The sequence below is a fragment of the Meriones unguiculatus genome, chromosome 3, assembly GCF_030254825.1.
Source record: "Meriones unguiculatus strain TT.TT164.6M chromosome 3, Bangor_MerUng_6.1, whole genome shotgun sequence".
Lineage (NCBI taxonomy): Eukaryota > Metazoa > Chordata > Mammalia > Rodentia > Muridae > Meriones > Meriones unguiculatus.
In genome coordinates this window covers 99,908,161-99,927,194 of record NC_083351.1, presented here as the reverse complement: position 1 = coordinate 99,927,194, position 19,034 = coordinate 99,908,161, and the positions used below count along the sequence as shown (strand labels likewise).

Sequence of the window (19,034 nt, the reverse complement as noted above, 5' to 3'; positions counted from 1 at the left end):
TCAGAAGCCATGTGATATTTTTATGCCTTTAGTGCTTGTTTTATAATATTGGTAGCCCCAAGATTTAGTGCATAAATATTTACAGTGTAAATATATTCTCAAGGAGTTGTTTTCTTTATTAACCTGTAATAGCCCTTATCATCTTTTTCTGACTAGTTTTGTTCTGATATCTATTTTATGAGATATAAGAACTGATGTGCCAGCTTGATTGCAGCTTCTGTTTGCCAGGCAAGTTATTTCCATCCATTGGCTTTCATGTTTTGGATGTCTTTACAGCATAAGGCTGTTTCCTGTGGGCAGCATGCAGTTGGATCTTGTTTTTTGTTTGTTTGTTTGTTTGTTTGTTTTGTTTTGTTTTTGTTTTTTTTGGGGGGGTGTTGAATCCAGTCTGTGAGTCTATATTACTTAATTGGTGAATTGAGACCGTTTGGATTTAAGTTTGTTATTGAGAAGCATTTCCTGTTTACTGTGATTTTGTTAACTGTTGCATAGGTTGACTGGATTATTAACATTTCTCTTCTTCTTCCTCTGTGAGTATTAGAAGTTTACTGGTTTGGTGTATTGGACATAATTGTTTCCTTCCCAAATTGTCTCTATTTATTAGTTCTCTCTTGTAATATATTGCTTCCTGTGTCTTCATGAATGGGAACATTTTCTTTCTATGCACTGTATATTATTCTTTCAAGAATGTTTTTTTTTTTTTTTTGCAAAGCTGACTTATTTAACATGAATTGTCTTGATTTGTGCTTGTCTTAAAATGTCTTTTTTTTTTCTTTTTAACCAATTTTAAAAGACAACTTTGCTAGGTATAGTGATCTTGTTTGGCATTTACTTTCAAGGCTTGGTATATCATTGCTTGTTTTTACAGTAGCTGATGACAGTCATGATGTTATTCTTGCATGTCTACCTTTGCATATGAGCTAGAATTTCTCCTTATAGCTTTTAATATTGTTGCTTTGCATTTTTGGTATATTAACTGTGTTTTTAATGCTGTGAAGAGCCATCATGACCATAGCAAAAAAAAAAAAAAAAGAAAGAAAGAAAGAAAAGAAAACATTTAATTGGGGCTGGCTTACAGATTCAGAGGTTTAGTCCATCATTGTCATGGCAGGAAGCATGACAGCATATAAGCCAATATGGGACTGGAGAAAAAGCTGAGAGTTCTACATCTTGATTCACAGGCAGCAGAATGAGACTCCACACTGGACATAGCTTGAGCATAGGAGACCTCAAAACCTGTCTCCATGGTGACACACTTCCTCCAACTTGTTGGCCACATTTACTCCAGCAAGGCCACACTTCCTAATAGTGACACTGCCTATGTCCAGGCATTCAAACACATGAATCTATTAGGGCTATTCTTTTTTTTTGTTGTTGTTATATTGTAATTATTAGTTCTATATAGAACACATACTTAAAATGGTACAGTTAATCACATTATTCAGTATAATACACAATTTTATTTTTAAATTAGACACATGTGCAGTGAAAACGCATGAGTAATGTATAGTGACTACTGCTGAGATACCATCCTTTATACATACTAATTGAAAAATAATTGGCAGAGTTTAAATTACATTCTAGTTTTAAAAAAGTAGAAAATAAATCTAAAATTAGCATTTTAATTTGTAAGCTATCTTTATAGAAGGTATTTGTGATGTAGTGATTTTTTTTCAATGCAATTTATTCAGGAACCTTGAGCAATCATCTGACCCTAGGTAAAGCCAGCCCACTTTAAATAGCCTCTGGGTAGCCAACCTCAGCATGCCACGTGGGCAATGCAGATAGGTCCACATACATGGAAGCAAGCCAGATCCTCAGCCTTAGCCAAATGTGGAGTTGTTTGTGACAGAGAGCACTCACCATCGGGAAGGTGGAAGGCGGAAACCAGCACCATCTTTCAGGCATGGCATTACGCAGCTCTCTACAGTCCCCCCTTTTTGTTTTGGACGCATCAGGCAAGAGTAGAGGTCTGATCTCTGATATTAGAAATAAATTGGGACTTTGCACTGATGTTCATTTAGGTGTCATCCACTATTAGGGCCATTCTTATTCAAATCACCACATTCCACTCCCTGGGCCCCATAGGCTTGTAGTGATATCATAATTCAAAAATACATTCTGATCCCAGAAGCAGAAAGACACACATGGTATATACTCACTCATTTAGACATATAGGATAAACCTACTAGAATCTGTACATCTAAAGAAACTAATCTAGAGGGATGACTCTAGCTAAAATGCTCAATCCCCATCCCGAAAAGCAAAGAGGATGGACATCGGAAGAAGACAAAAACAGGAAACAAGTTAGGAGCCTCCCACAGAGAGCCTCTGAAAGGCTCTGCCCTACAGACTATCAAACCAGATATTGAGACCTATGGCCAAACTTTGAGCAGAATGCAGGAAATCTTATGAAAGAAGTGAGAAATAGTAAGATCTGGAGAGGACAGGAGCTCCAGAAGGAGAACAACAGAACCAAAATATTTGAACACAGGGGTCTTTCCTGAGACTCATACTCCAACCAAGTACTATGCATGGAGATAACCTAGAACCCCTGCACAGATGTACCCCATGGCAGTTCAGTGTCCAAGTGGGTTCCATAGTAATGGGAACAGGGACTGCTTCTGACATGAACTGATTGGCCTGCTCTTTGATCACCTCTCCCTGAGCAGGGAGCAGCCTTACCAGGCCACAGAAGATGACAATGCAGCCACTCCTTATGAGACCTAACAGACTAGGAATCAGAAAGAAGAAAAAGAAACCCTCCCCTACCAGTGGACTTGGGGAGGGGCATGTGTGGAGAAGGGGGAGGAAGGGTGGGATTGGGAGGAGAGGAGGGAGGGAACTAGAGGGGGATAAAAAGTAAATAAAGTATAATTAAAAATAAAATAAAATGAAATACAAATTAAAAAAAATTATATTCTGCCCAACTTCAAAAGTCCCCATAGTCTAACAGTCTTATACTTGTTTAAAACTGCAAAATTCAAAGTTGTTTTTGAGATTCATGCAATCTGTAAATTTAAAATAAAAAGCATATTGCATACTTCCAAGATATAATGGTACAGAATGTACATTACCATTCCAAATTGGAGGAAAGGGAGCATAGTGAGGAAATGCTGGACCAAAGAAAGACCAAAAACCAGCAGGGAAAACTCCAAACTCCTATCTCCATGTCTGATGTCAAAGCACTCTTCAGATCTCCAACTCTTGTCAGCTTTGCTGACTGTTGCCATGTTTGTTTCATGTCCAGTGAAAGGAGGCAGTTAGCTCCCGTCATGAGCTTAAACAGAAAAAGGACTGCAATTATCAGTGGAGGGAGTGTACAGTACTCCCTCCACTCCCTCCATGTAAGGGCATACATGAACCATCTCTATGGAGTCTGGATTCCATAATTATTTGAAAACACCACCAAACAGAAGTCACACATACTTTGCTACCCAACATTTTGCCATGAAAGACTAACTAGAATTTTTGGCAAACTCCTTGAATGTCTTCAAAGCTCAATCTAGTGGAAATTAATTCTAAGTGGCATGATCTAGAATGTTCTTTTAAGATGGCTCTTCTAGTTTAGCATAACATTGCCATGCCTGACACAAGAAGAAGGAAAGCTTGCTTCTCTCTTTTTTTTCTTCCCCACTAGATATCTTCTCAGAAACAAAAATTTGAATTTATAAGAATTCACATTAAAATGTTTTTCATAGACCTGATAAGCTAGGGTCAGACAGAAGGGGAGGAGGTCCTTCCCTATCAGAGGACCAGGGAAAGGGCATAAGGGGAGAAGAAAGAGGTTGGGTGGGACTAGGAGGAGACAAAGGAGAGGGCTGCAGCGGGGATACAAAGTGAATAAATTGTAATAAATAAATATATAAATTAAATTTAATTTAAAAATGTTTTTTCATATTTACCCAGTTGCCTTATCTAAGCAACTAAAATCTTCTACTTATATTTTAAGATCAGTAAAAAAAATCCTATTTAAATTGAATAACCTTTCATAGTGTTATATTAAAGTACTATCAAATCCTATTTTAACCTACCCTATAAAACATTTAGATATCTAAGTAAACAGTTAGGATCAGTAACCTTTTAAAAGCATTGAGCCTGTTTTTTTTTTTAATTAAAATAAAATCCCAGACAAAACTAATCACCCAGATTTCCAATCTGTCCTTCAGTTCCAAATTTTCCTTCTTCCAATGGCTTATGTTTCATTGCATCCCCTCCACTGACTCATATTATATGACCTTAGAGAACAGGGGTCAACTTCATCTTCATCAAAACAGTTCAGTGACTGCAAACAAACACACACACACACACACACACAAATAAATAAATAAATAAATAGATAAATAAATAAATAACTGGGAGTGAAATGAGAAAGCACCATGTCAGTCAAGGTGAAGGAATGAAGTCACCCTATTCTGCCAGACTTTGTCCAAATGCACAGATTTCTGTAGTTTGCTCTTTCAGCTCCCAGCAACCAGGGATAAATCTGTCCATGGAGTTTGAGACCAGATCTCATGCTTTGCATTATCCAGGAGGTTCATGATATCCATCTTCATCCAAGCTTTTTGAGTTAGGCACCAGAGCAGAGTGCAATGCTCCATTCTAGCTGCCTTCAAGGTCAGTATCAAGATTACCAAATTTGGGGGGCATTACACTATCTCATGCTCTTTCCTTCATTTTCTTTGCACACTCAAATTCTTCTAATCTTGTCCTACCTTCCATGAATTCACCTCTCAGCATTCTTTCTGTGTTGTCAATAGTTATTGAAAAAAAAATACTATTGGAGCTGAATCAAAAACAAAGCAAGAAGAACATTCTTAGGTGACAGAATAACTAGACAGCAGTCCCAAAGCTTCTCTCTAACAGCATACCAGAGATTCTGTGTCTGCTAGGACATCACATGTCTTTTGTAGAGCTAGAAGAATGTCCAGCTGTGTCATAACCATGTAAGGTATTACAACAGGCTTCTTCTGTTGGCTTTAGCATAGGATATGCAGCATCAGAAAGAGTGTGGTGCACCTCCTTCTTGTGGGCTATGGCAGAGACATCCAATGATGTCTAGAAACATTATGTCTCTAGAATAAATTCCAACAAGTATACTTCTGACATGGCTATGGAAGACAGAACAAATTATGTCTCAAAGATATTAGTAAGTTGGAAGCTCTGTCTGTGAAAATATTTGAGACTTCTTACAGAAAAATGTTCAAAAGCTTCTAATTCCCTCTTAGCTGTAAATGAGGCGAGTCTCAAGAATTTCTAGAAGTCTTTAATTCTCAGGAGTCCCAGGGCTCTGACATCATGATGGGAATTCTGCATTCTCTATTTGCAAATAGATGCTTATGACTTAGCTCCAAGATGGTGTTTGTTGAAACCATATGTACTCATTAAAGCTAGTAAGTACACTCTAATTAAAGATTGTAAAGGGGACAAGAGCTTCCCTATGGAAGGGTGTTTTCTTGTAAACCACAGTGAAAAGCACTGACATGTTCCTTTGCTTTTCAGGAATGTAAGTTCAGCTGGAGAGGAGGCCCGCCGAAGGATGCGGGAGTGTGATGGGCTCACAGATGCTTTGCTGTATGTGATTCAGTCTGCACTGGGGAGCAGTGAGATCGATAGCAAGGTTGGTGGTGTTTGTATAGATCCTGCTTTTCAATGACTAAATGAATTCAAGAGATTAAACAATGCCTAGTAGCCATGAGAAGCTACCAAAGTATTTCATACTTAACATTCTGAGCTCTGTTTTCATATAACTCCAACATTGTCTAAAGGGGTGCTTATTGTAGCTGACAACCAGCATTTGGCTTTTTGACCAGCAGTAAGCAGTAAGTGAAAATTGAGATTATTATAAGTAACTCAAATCCTTGTATGTCCTGGATAAGTGTAAGCTATCACACGCTACCTGAGCCTCCAGTTTGCACTTAAAAAAATAATATCTACTTTTAAAGACAAAGATATTGAAAATTTCAGAGATCTGAATAACTGTAAATTCTTATAAATTATATCTTAATAACTAATTATATTAAGGGATGTTTTAAATGCTTCCAAATCTTTTTAAAATTTTCAAAATATTCAATCAAAGCTTCCAGTATGCTATGTCTCAATGTCCCTGCGCCATGTTAGTTCACAGACTCAGAGAGAATTAGGTATTGGGTTGTCTTTTCCAGTATTTTGTCTTTATTAAGTTAGTTTTAATTCACAACATCTAAAAACTTGTAATTTTATAGTGTCCTGATATAAAGCCATATGTCACCTTTACTTTTAAAGATAACGCATGTAACAACATGTCACTCTTTAATAAGGACTTCTCTGGAGTTACTGATACAGACACTCAGAGCAGAGTAAGCCTGTGTTGTGAAAGTCTGTGTATTGGGCTTTTTGAGCACCTGTCTGGCCACTGGATGCCGACAGCTTCCCCCACGTCCATCCACCATCATGGTACTGTTGACACAAAAACATACCTCTCAACTCAAAGGGGATGAGAGAGAGTTTATTACGGAGCCAAGTTTGAGTGGCTATGGCCTGGAAACATGGATTTAAATTACTACAAGTTCCAATTTTTCAACATGGAATTAGTTCCATGGGCTTTTTTTTTCATAATATTTTTATTTCATTTGGGAATTTCACATCATGAACCACAATTGCACTCACCTTCCAATCCTTCCACATACACCTCTCTACTCTCATGACTTTTGTACCCCCCAAAAAAGAAAAAGAAAGAAAAAAGTCCAATTTGTGGGGCCTATATAACTTACCTGAGTGGGTGCAGGTGGAGAAGGACTCAGTTTTCTTAAAAAGCCTGGACACCAGGGGTTTTGTGTAGCTTTTAAGGTAATAAAACACAGGAAACTATAAATAAGAGCTTTTGAAAATAAAATGCTAGGAACATCAGAGGAGGTGGGTTATGATAAAATGGAAAGAAATGGATACTGTTTGACAACAATCTTGGCCTTTCATGTGTAGAAAACTAGAGTTCCATTCATACATTCCAAAAGGCCTAGCTAGTAACAGGATATTAGGTCTGATGGAAGGAGGGGCCCAGAGGGTGAAGAATGATTATTTAGTAAGTTAAAGATACTAAGAATATATAATAAATACATAATAAACTGTAATTAGTCCCTGGATCTGTAACATCCCAAACACACCACAGTCATTGAGGTCTTAGTCAGTCCCTGCAGACATATTCTCTTCAGGAATACTCAACCATAGTACCAAACAACACTGCTCCAGGCACAGAACATGTCCTGTGAGGAGGTCAGCTGGCATTGCAGGGGACCCCTACCTTGACCCCATGGTTTCTAGCACTAACTCTTCATCAGAATACCCTTTGGAACAACTGGTAAAGACACCTGCTGGGATCCCCTACCCCTGCTGGGACCCCATTACCACCCTCCAAATCTAAATACCCAACTCTGGCTTCAAGTATTTATCCCTTGGCAAATGAATCATGATCTGATGATATTATGGATTAAAATCCTGCCTGAGTGGGTGGAGCTTTGAAACAGACTACTTAGGAAGCATGTATAAGGTAATGTAGTTGTAAAGTCAGATGAAAATCAAGCAAGTGGGACTCAGTTTGCATAGTGCTTGCTTACAGTACTTGTGGCATGTCCTGCGTTCAAGCCCCAGCACCACATAAACTGGATAAGGGGGCACCTGGGAAGCTCAGAAGTCCAAGGCCACCCTCCTATATATTAGATTCAGTGTGAGCTTGGGTTACATGAAACTGTGTCTCAAAGAAGGAAAGGAAGGAAGGAAGGAAGGAAGGAAGGAAGGAAGGAAGGAAGGAAGGAAGGAAGGAAGGAGGAAGGAAGGAAGGAAGGAAGGAAGGAAGGAAGGAAGGAAGGAAGGAAGGAAGGAAGGAAGGAAGGAAGGGGATGAAGGAAGGAGAGAGAGAGAAGAAAGAAAGAAAGAAAGAAAGAAAGAAAGAAAGAAAGAAAGAAAGAAAGAGAGAGAGAGAAAGAAAGAGAGAAAGAGAGAACAGTAATTTTGGTTCTGGCGGGGTGGCTGTGCAGTTAAGAGTACTTGCTGTTCTTGCAGGGGACCTGAGTTTAATGTCCAGATCTCACATTGCAGCTCATAACTGTCTATCACCCCAGTTCCAGAGAATCCAATGCCTTCTTCTGGCCTCTGTCCCCTTCAGGCCCACGCATTGTACACATACATACTTACCCACAAGCAAAATAACCATGTACATAAAGTAAAAATAAATCTTAAATAATAATTCAGCATGCTTACCCATTAGTCTGTTTCATGGGAGACTTAGTCTAGCTCTTCTTAAACTTGACTGTACATTACAGTTACCAAGAAATTTAGAAAGTGATATGGGTGTCTAAGCCTGCCACCCTGAAGATTTGGGATCAAGGTATCTTGTGGTTGTATGGTCCTGTGAACACTGGCTCAATCCAGTTGTGGACACCACCTTTCCTCCCATTACTGATGCTCACAAGGCTTATGGCCGGTCACGCACCACATACTACTCATTTCGAACATAGGACGTGATATAACAAAGATTTAAGCACACCTCTTTTTTTAAGGGTCCTTACTAATCATAGCAGGACCATTAATATCGTTGACAAGGAAATTAAATCCCTAAAATTGTGACCAGTCAAGAAATATGGAGTGTTTACAGGGGCCTGTTAGCATAATAGACACATGAGTTTTGAAAGAGCTCGGGTAGCGATCTCACTGCCATGGCAATGCTAGCATTTTAATATTCGCGACAGCAAAAGGCTGAGGGATGGCGATGCTAAGCCTGTTAGTCTGATGGATACAAAGCAGCTTTCCTGCTATCTGGACCTTGCAGGTGAATAAATTAAAAGCGACTGCCTCATGTCTCTGCCAGGTTCCCATCTCTGGAGGCATGTGGCTTGGGCACCAGCATGCTCTGTGGCATAAACATCATTGTCTGACTATTTGAATGATCAGACTCTTAATACCCCTGCAAGACTTGGGAAATGGTCTGTTTTAATATCCGTGTTGTATTTTCCCCCTAAAAGAGAAGGTTGAACTGGAGAGCTTCTCCAAGGTAGAGTGGAAGACCTGAGGTGTCCCTGATGAGTAGGGAGTGTACTGAGCTGGATATCAGAACAGGGCCAGCATCCATTGCCCTCTCCATCCTCTACTTACTGGAGTGCTGTACCCAAGTGTACTCAACTTGTGACAGGAAGGACTGTCATAGCCTCATGCCCTGACTGTCGAAGGGCTCCATCCAGTGTGATAAATTACTCCACCATGCTTTGCTGGCTGGATTGTACTATTGACTTTTAACGTATTATTATTGCACCATAATTTTCCACTCAGCCCTCAGCTTGGCTGCTTCTGAGCTTTCACAATGACAAGTTAGAGGGGGAAACATGAGTGCACATTCTCTCTAAGGCCAAAGAAGTTAATGAATAAGAGCCTGGATTCCATGTAAGCATGTGGCTCTGCTCCTATAATTGGGACAGTTTATTGAATGGGTAACATATGGTGGTGCACTCCACAGATGACTTCCAAATTAGCCTGTTCTAATAGAAAATAAGGAGTCAAAATGACCCTGGTGACCAAGAAGAGCACTAAAGAGCACTGTTGACAGTAATGGATGTCACATGCATGGCTACCAGACGCCACACGCCTTCTGCTGGTGCCCCTGCTCTTTAGTCTTTTCTTTTCCACATTCCCTTTAGAAAAATGCTCTCGAGCTGTGATGCGTAATGCCAGCCAGACTACCCAACTCCAGGAAACCTTACAAGAGTCAATGGTTTCCTCTCTGATCCCTCTCCTTCCCACCCTCCCCTGCTCCTTTTTTCTGTCTCTCCCACTTCTCCCACATCATCTTCCTAGATGCAGAGCAATTAGAAAGCACTTCTTGAAAACTGCACATTTACTCTCTCTAGTCCTGTTAGAGGAACAGCAAAGCCCCTGGGGAGATAAACAACAAGATGAGAATGAAGCTTATTCCCCCAAAGTCCTCGATGGAAGAAAAATCTGTTTGGGATGACTTGAAAATTGTCCTGACTTGTGCCATAACATTTTCCTTTCAAGGAAAGACGTGTATGTCTTTCACGCATCTGTCTTGTGTTTACCTGCTTTCATGCTGGCTTCCTTTCCTGATGCAGAAAGGATGATCGAAACTGAAAATCAAGTCAGCCCAATGCCTGTGGGATTAGCAGCCATGAAACCTTGGCAAGCTGACAAAAAAATAGCCAAGGATGGCATGGGCCCAGAGTGTATCCAGAGAACTGCTTTGCCTGACTGACAGTCACACCACTACCCCTAACCAGGTAAAGAGTACAAGCTGCTCTTTACCAGCTTCCAGCCAATGGGGAAGCAGGTCAGGATTTGTGTCCCATGGCCCCTGCCTGCTCTAACTTATTTTTTTAAAGTCAGCTTTCTTTCAGGGTTGCACTTTCTGTGGAGGGCCAAAGGACAAATGCTCTGGGCCTGGAGGGTCACACAGTTTCTGTCACAACTCTGTTGTCACCCTGTAGCATCCAGGCATGGTCATAAACACATGGGCATGCTGGGTTTGGAGGTTGTGGCTTACTGAGACTTTCTCTCCATGTCTGGAAGGTACTAGAACTTGTCTCACTGCCACAACTCACTGGTGTCAGTGACAAGTGGTCCCTGTCTATAACCTCATCCTGGCCTCTCCACAGCCCTGTAAAGCTGGCAGTTTTATCATCACTGTTTCAAAAATAAAGAAACACAGGCATAAAAGGGTTATAGTCACTGTGTCCAAAGCCACACAGCCATTTGGCAGACCTAGAGTTCACAACACAACCAAGACAAAATGTTGTATGTCCCATGCTTGGAGCCTCCCATGTGTGGTCTCCAACATGGCTGATATTGTATGTTTCCTGGTAAATGAGGTATAGCAGCATCTCCAACCAGAGCCAAATTAAATCCACTGCATGTGATTTTAATGACTTGGGTACCTAAACTCCTGGCAGGAGTTGCCTCTAAGTGGCTTGTGATCTTGTAATTTCATTTTGATGACCCATGACTGGTGTTTGTTGAAGAACCTCGTTTTGATGATGGTTGTCTCTCAAGTAAGGAATGGTCATAGGACTTTCAGTGCCTGTCCAAATTCTTCCTGCTGCAGGTGTCAGTGGAGCCCTTGAATACAGGACCGAAATGCATGTATGGACCAGTGTATCCATGGAGACTGCCTTTCCAGGGTGGGGTCATCAGCTGACTGGCTTACACTCTCTCCTCTGTTTCCCTTTTTCTTTTGGGTATGCTGCAGACCGTTGAAAACTGTGTGTGCATCTTGAGGAACCTCTCATACCGACTAGCAGCAGAAACGTCTCAGGGACAGCACATGGGCACAGATGAGCTGGACGGGCTGCTCTGCGGCGAGTCCAATGGCAAGGATGCAGAGAGTTCTGGGTGCTGGGGCAAAAAGAAGAAGAAGAAGAAATCGCAGGATCAGGTGATGCTACACGCTCGCAGCTGCATGCAATTATATGCTTCCTTGCTATGATACTAACACTGCCTTCAGGGTGTATAGATACAGGGCTCTGTGTTCACAGGATGTGGTAAAATAACTCATGTGTCTGCATGATTTTCCTGCAGGAATTTCACAGACAAGATGGTGGAAGTTGATTAACTTCCCTTATGTCTTCTGGTTCAGCCAGGATAAGAACTTCCAAAGTAAAGAAAAAGCCATCTGGTATACTCTTATGAGCCAGTTCCTAGGGTGTAGGTAGAGGCAGATATGGATGCTTGCGTGTTGAGTGACAAATGCACTGTGTCCTCTTAGGGATGATGGAAGGAAGCTGCCATGCTAGTGGCAGAATATCCAGAATAGGACAAAGAGAGTAAGAGGAGACATGATACAATGTGTTTTGACACGTTTCAGAAGGCTTGGTTATTGTCTTTTTTAACCTTGGGAAGCAGGGATACAAGTTCACAGGCTTTACAATGTCAGAAGTTCGGTCTTGGGGAATAATTCTGGTAATTCAGAAAACTGCAGCTAGAGAAGGACTCCTCAACATAGAATGCTCAGTACACCTATAAAAAGGTCCTCCTGCTGTGCAACAAAGGCCATTAGGCAGCTTTCTCTCCTCAGGCTGGTGGTGAGAACAGCCTTCACTCTGTTCCTGGGGACCCTGGGATATAAAATCCCTCTCGGACGATGCCCCTAGGAGAAGGCATGGTAGCGCTGTCCATCTGCCAGCAACTGATGAGCATGCACTGATGAAGGCTGTGTTTCCAGACACTGCACCCATCCGATGGACACAGAGACTCAGCCATCTCCTGAACCATGTGCAGACATGGCCACCTTCCCTCTGACATGAAGGTCTCACATTCAGCAGGCTCACATCCACTCTCCTTCTCTGGACACTGAAGTCACTTGGCCAGCTTTCCTTGGACTCTGTAATCATGCATCCAGTTGGTGAGAGTTTTGCCAACCCATGTCCTGACTGATCTGAGGAAGCATCTGCTAAGAGAGACAGGGCCCACAGCCCTTTCTGCAGCCAAATCCTGAATCCAATACCATATACCGGTATATTTGTTTAGATAGTAAATAGTATGATATTTTCTAAACTATTTGGGAAATCGTTTACTTCAAATAAAGCTTAAAGAAAGTCTTTTCCATAGAGTAAGGATTCTTGGAGTGCTCTTTAAATCTTGTTCCTGAGTTTTCCCAGAAGGCATCAGTATCAGAAGTCCATAGCTCTGAGTATGAGCTATGTGCAGCTAAGTGCATTTTCCAAAACACCTGAACCTGCATCTCCTGCTTACCCTGCCGCTGTAAGGGACATGTTCCCTGCCTTACAGAGCCTTCCTACTCTGAGATGCAATACCCAGTACACCTTCTCCTGTTGGAAGTGAGAGCTTTGTGTCTCTGACCTCACTGAAGGACTGCACTGTGATTCTTTACCCAACCACTCCATACCCTCCCACCATGGGGTGGCAAAAGGCATGCCATCGGTGTTTGCTGAATATGGAAATGCTGGCATTATACTAGCTGCTATGTCACCCTTCACTACTGTGCTAGGACAGCAGGGAGCCAGAAGGTATAGTTCTGCATATTCTCACCTTGTGCCTACTAACACAGGAACTCCTGAAAATATGGTGGGGTCTCCTTGTCTTTAGCCATGCTCTGTAACCACAGGGCCCACACTGTTTCCCCTGGAAATATCAGCCACAGCATAAAGGCACATAGGCAAAAACACCTCCCATCACCATAGGGATGTGCGGGGAAACCTATAAAGGCTGGACCATCTAGATGGACCAGGTAACCCTGGAAGGCACATTCAGGAAACAACTCCAAAATAGCATCAGTCTTAAATGAAGATGCTTTTGACAGACATTGCACCCACTCCAATGCCCAGCTTCACATCCAGGTTTGAGCAAGTACGTCCTTGCTGGAGCCTATGGTCTGACACTAGTGTCTCACTTTGTAAAATCTTGACCTGACACAGTAACATCCCAGCTCCACCCAGATGCACCTTGCCTTATGAGCCTCAAGCGCTTAGATGACAGAGGGGATCAGTGTTGGCCGAGTTCAGAGAAATGAGCAAATTGAAGAGTAGGAACACTGTGCACCTCGCCCAATCACAGCCCTTCTCTTGGGGTGTGACTTCCTGTAAAGCCCCAATGAGAAGAACTTTGCAGGCTTCACACTGTACTTGGAGCCACGCCCTATGATATTTTTCAACATTTCAACACTGAGTATGATAAAAAAAAAAAAACAACCATTTGTAAATTTTTTTTACTTTTGCCATAAGTCAACATAAAATTGTTTGTGGTTCATTGCTCCCATTTTGTTCTAAGAACTTTCTTGAATGTTTTGCTGAAATTTCCAAAAGTTAAAATGGAATGGAATGTTTTTGTTTACAAAGACTCTTCAGACTTAAATCTTAGAGTTTTTGAGTTGGTTCTGGGAGGGGGTTGTTTGCTTGTTCTTTCAGATGTTCTTTATATATATATTTTGTAATATATATATTACAAATAGTTTTACATATATAAGTAAAACTATATAAAACTATTTGTAACTTCACCCCCATTTTCTTTCCACCAGTCTGTAACCACAGATAGTTTTTAACTTTTGACTATTCAGAAATACATTGAAATTAACAAAATACACTAAATGGTTTCCCAAACAAGCATAGTTGTCAGTTTACATCCCCATTACGTTTGACATTGAATTTTTGACACTTCCAAAGACCAGAAACAGGATGACTGCAGAATATAAGATGAATGAGGGGTATAGGCAAGGTGGGAGTTCATGCTGTCGGTGAGGGCGAGAGCTTTAGTACTGCCTGCTGGGGAAGGATGGTGCTGCAGCCAGTGCACCTTCTCGGGGTTGGACTAAGCAGTGATTTCCTGGGGATGTCCTGTAGTGCTTTCCACTGGGACATTGGGGCCACCATTTTAAAACAGGAGTCAAGGAGCCTATAGGAATTAAAGGCAGGACCCAGGGCTCCATTTCATCACTGTTACCAGGTTGCAACAGGCTGAGCAATAAGACAAAGCATTTTTGTTTGCTTTCCCTAACTCAAGAACACCAGACTACCTTCTGTCTGTAAATTTAAAAATTTGTCTAGAAGCATCCAGAGAGTTCTAAGTAGATGGCATTAAAGATGGTCTAGATATCACCTGGCCCCAGGATCTCTGTAGCCCCAAGGTCAGGACTGTGCCTTGCATTTGCTCTTGGTTGTCTTATATGCTGAACATGTGTCAGCCCCAGCCACATCACCACCCCTCAAACCTGGGCTTTTAAGGAGTAATTTGGTGGTTTGGAAGAAGCACATAATAAAGGCTTTAAAAAGTAGTCAGGAACATTTGTACAAATGTTTTACAAACAGAGGTGTATAGACGACAAAGATATAGATGAACCCTGGTAAATTCTTTGTCATGTGTGTCAAATGAAAAATAAAATGCGTTTGTGCACAAAATATTCTTGAAAACCGCAATGAGGTCCAAGGTGATGACTGGTTCTGCTCGCACTTAGTACACAACTGTAATCACAACAACCCTGTCTCTAAACAAAAACAAGAAGTGGGGATATCATTCACTGGTAGAAAGTTTGCCAGCATGAATAAGGTCCTGGGTCTGAGCCCCAGCACTGCAATATATTTATAATTCCAAAAGGTCCTGAATTGCATGTATTACTATAAAAAGGCATGATTCTTTTCCTCTTATATTTAAGATGCCTCAGAGAAAAGTAGAAGGACCTATAGAAAAATCAAAGGATATGTATCCACAGCACAGACTTCCTACTCTAGAGGAGCCCAATACTGACCAGAAAGTTAAGTGATGACATCACACTTGGCTTGATGACAGCTCTGGAGCCTTCTGTGTTCTAGACTTTTGCGTTCACCCTTAAATTTAGCTTTAGTGTCCAGGCATGGTAGTGTATTCCTTTAATCCCAGCACTCCAGAGGCAGAGGCAAGCAGATCTCTGAATTTGAGGGCAGCCTGGTCTACGCAAAAAGTTCCTGACCAGCCAAGGGTACATAATGATATACTGTCGGGGAAGGGGGCAGGATCTGTATTTGAACCTTAGAAGAATCTACATCATACTGCATGTCAGATTTAGTTATAAGATAAAATCTCAGAAATGTTTTCTTTTAAATCCTTGATATGGATAATTCAGGAAAATGTACACTAACACCATAAAGGTATGTTATAGTCTTGATTTCATTTAATTAAGTGGTTGCTATGGAAAATTCCTGAACTATCACCTTGAGTATAGACCTATGTGACAAGTGTGTGCATTGCCCTCTCGTATAAAAGCCCTTTTTGAGACTTGATAGACTAGGATCAGATGAAAGGGGAGGAGGACCTCCTCTATTAGTGGACTGGGGGAGGGGCATGGGTGGAGAAGAGGGAGGGAGGGGGGATTGGGAGGGGATGAAGGAGGGGGCTACACTTGGGATACAAAGTGAATAAACTGTAATTAATAAAAAATAAATAAAATTTAAAAATATTTTTTTAAAAAACCCTTAGCAGCTAACTCTGTTCAGTGCTTGTTGCTGAACCGCAAAGCTGGTAATTTCTGGTGTCCCTTTCTTTAAACAACTAAGTGTCAACCCAGCAGGATTTTCTCTGTCCTACAGTACAGTTTTGTGTGACAATCCAGCATCTCAAAGCCATGGGGCAACCTGGGAAAGTAGAACACAAAATTAATAGATTTTCCTTTTGTACAAAGAAGCCCATTTGGGGTTTGTTTTACAACTTGGCATGTGGCCAAGGACCCAGTGACAGTGCCCTGATGGGTTCTGTTTCATCATAGCTAAAGGGTCATGGCACATTGTCCTGCTATTGGCTGCAAGCCAAGCAGACGTGGTTCTCACTCACCATGAGCCTGATGCCAACAGAGAAAACTACTGAGATAAAGCAAACAAAAACAACAGGATACTCTAGAGCTCCAATCCCCTGTCCTATGAGCCATCAAGAAAATCTCCTCTCAAAGGGATGAAAAGGCAGGTATGTGTTCAAATGAGTGACAGGAAACTGATCAGACTCCAAAATAATAATAATTCTGACCCAGTTTTTTTTAAATACAATAGATTTTTCTCTTGTGGTCTTTTTGCTTGCACGCTCAATTGCATTATTATCAATGTAAGATGATTTGCTGCTTTTCAGATCTCCTTCTTTGGTTGTAGATGCTAAATGCTTAGGTCAGTGAGACATTTCATCTCTAAAACTCTCCTTGGCATTTCTTCACCACTTCACTGGGAGAATGATTTCTTTCAACCAAATTAAACCTCAGTTCCGTCCTTCCAATCCACTCTATGTAAAAAAGGCCCACTCGTCCCTAATCTACTCTCTATCATTACGTTTAGTTAAGCGCCTCTCCTAGTTCTTATGTCTGGTGTTGGGTGCATCGATGGGTCCCACAGAGGGTGGATAGGTCTGTATGAATCGTATTTCCATATGTGACTTGCGATCCAACACCTGGCACCGGTTACACTAGGCGGTCCTTGGAGTTTGCCCTCTGCTGTCTCTAGGTCTTGATGGGGTGGTCCTTCGAGTTTGCCCTCTGCTGTCTCTAGGTCTTGATGGGGTGGTCCTTGGAGTTTGCCCTCTGCTGCCTCTAGGTCTTGATGGGGTGGTCCTTGGAGTTTGCCCTCTGCTGACTCTAGGTCTTGATGGGGTGGTCCTTGGAGTTTGCCCTCTGCTGTCTCTAGGTCTTGATGGGGTGGTCCTTGGAGTTTGCCCTCTGCTGCCTCTAGGTCTTGGTGGGGTGGTCCTTGGAGTTTGCCCTCTGCTGTCTCTAGGTCTTGGTGGGGTGGTCCTTGGAGTTTGCCCTCTGCTGTCTCTAGGTCTTGATGGGGTGGTCCTTGGAGTTTGCCCTCTGCTGCCTCTAGGTCTTGGTGGGGTGGTCCTTGGAGTTTGCCCTCTGCTGCCTCTAGGTCTTGGTGGGGTGGTCCTTGGAGTTTGCCCTCTGCTGTCTCTAGGTCTTGGTGGGGTCTTGTTTTAAGTACATGTTCACAGCCAAGATTTGTCGATGCTCATTTTGTTTCTTCCATGAAGAGGTTTTGTATCCAAGTGGCAGTGAGAGCATCTATACTGTGGTCTGCTCTTTTCAGGGTTTCCTCTCCTCTGCATTACATCACAATCTGCATCTGCAATTATAAAGAAACCTAATCTAATACACATCCTACATTATCATCATTTAAGAGCTTACAATGTGTGGACTGGGAAGATGACTCAGTCAATGAAGTACTGAGTTCTCGCTCTAGAAACCACGTAAATTAAGGAGCTGAGTGAGCATGGTGGTGTGTGCTTCCAGTCGGATGCTAAGGATGGGGAGATGGGTTTGCTAGGCGACTTACATGTTCCTCCTTGTTAGAAAGGCACTGTCTGAAAAACAGGAACACAAAAATTCAGGATACCTGAAATTATCATCTGGTCTACATACATGTCCACACACCTGACACAGACATGCAAGCACACAAATACATACATATATACATACACACATAACTTACAATTTGCCTCCATGAAGTGTACATGTATGTCAGAGCATCCTTGCAAACATTGTTTTAAATCATATTGGACTAAAGGAGCACTTTGACCTAGAAGGATTGGTATAGCAGCCTTGAATGCTACATGTACCACCTCCTGACCAATGTCTGATACTGGCCTGTAAATGAGACTCTGATACTAAATAGCATGCAATATCTCAAGGCAAAAAATGTTAATTTTATTACTTGTTCAAAATATTACATTGGAGATTTGAATTCATGTGACAGTGTTTCCTATCAGACAAAGCACTTGTTAATTATAAAAATATATCTAAGTGGCCTTCACCTCTGGATTGTGCATCCACAGATACAACCAACTACAGACAAAATCCTAAGAAAAAAAGGGCTGTTTCAAACATGTTCAGACTTTTCACTTGCAATTATTCCTGAAATAATATAGTATAGCAGCTATGTACACACAATTTTCACAATATTATATACGAAAGTAATCCAGAGATGATTTAAAGCAAACAGAGAATTTGGTCATAGGTGATATGCAAACACTATACACTAAGGGATGGCTGCATATATACCCATCATGTGTAAATAATGTGTAGGCAAAATAGAAACACATTACAAGAAAGCTTCACAGCACCCTCATCTTTGGCAGTTTGCAGGTAAGCATTCATCATTTGGGAGCTCTTTTATTCTACTTATATCCATAGCTTTGTTTGACCCTTCAGAGTACACCGCTACTCCATCAACTGGGTGCAGACACACACCCATAGATCTTTCCCACTGGAGCAGACCACCACCCTACAGATGTCAGGGGCAGATGCTCAATATCTTTCAGAACTCTTGTCTTTAGGATGCTGACCTCCTTTTCCTGCTCCAAGACTCTTCACATCTTACAGCCCATAGGTAGAAACAGAGAAGAAAGACACGCATTTCCTTCTCTTTGAGGCCCCACCCAGAAGCTGCATACATCACTGATCACAACCAGGCGGCCAGTGCTTCACAGCAGCACCGTAGCTTCTAGGAGTGCTGTGCAGTCAAGTACTTTCCTAGAACAGCCAGGATCCTGCGTGAATCACCCTCCAGCATTGCCTTAATGAATAAAAAGGATAC

At 41.6% G+C, this 19,034-nt stretch overlaps 1 protein-coding gene across 4 annotated transcripts in view; it reads left to right on the top strand.

The window, feature by feature from the left end:
* The window catches only part of Ctnnd2 (catenin delta 2), an 896,229-nt gene that overhangs the window by 759,053 nt on the left and 118,142 nt on the right, over positions 1–19,034 (top strand). For all 4 annotated transcript variants that reach the window (XM_060380401.1, XM_060380399.1, XM_060380400.1 and 1 more), the window contains 2 exons: positions 5,503–5,620; positions 11,228–11,413. In XM_060380401.1, coding sequence (XP_060236384.1) covers positions 5,503–5,620; positions 11,228–11,413 — 304 coding nt within the window. The remainder of the gene's footprint in view (positions 1–5,502; positions 5,621–11,227; positions 11,414–19,034) is intronic.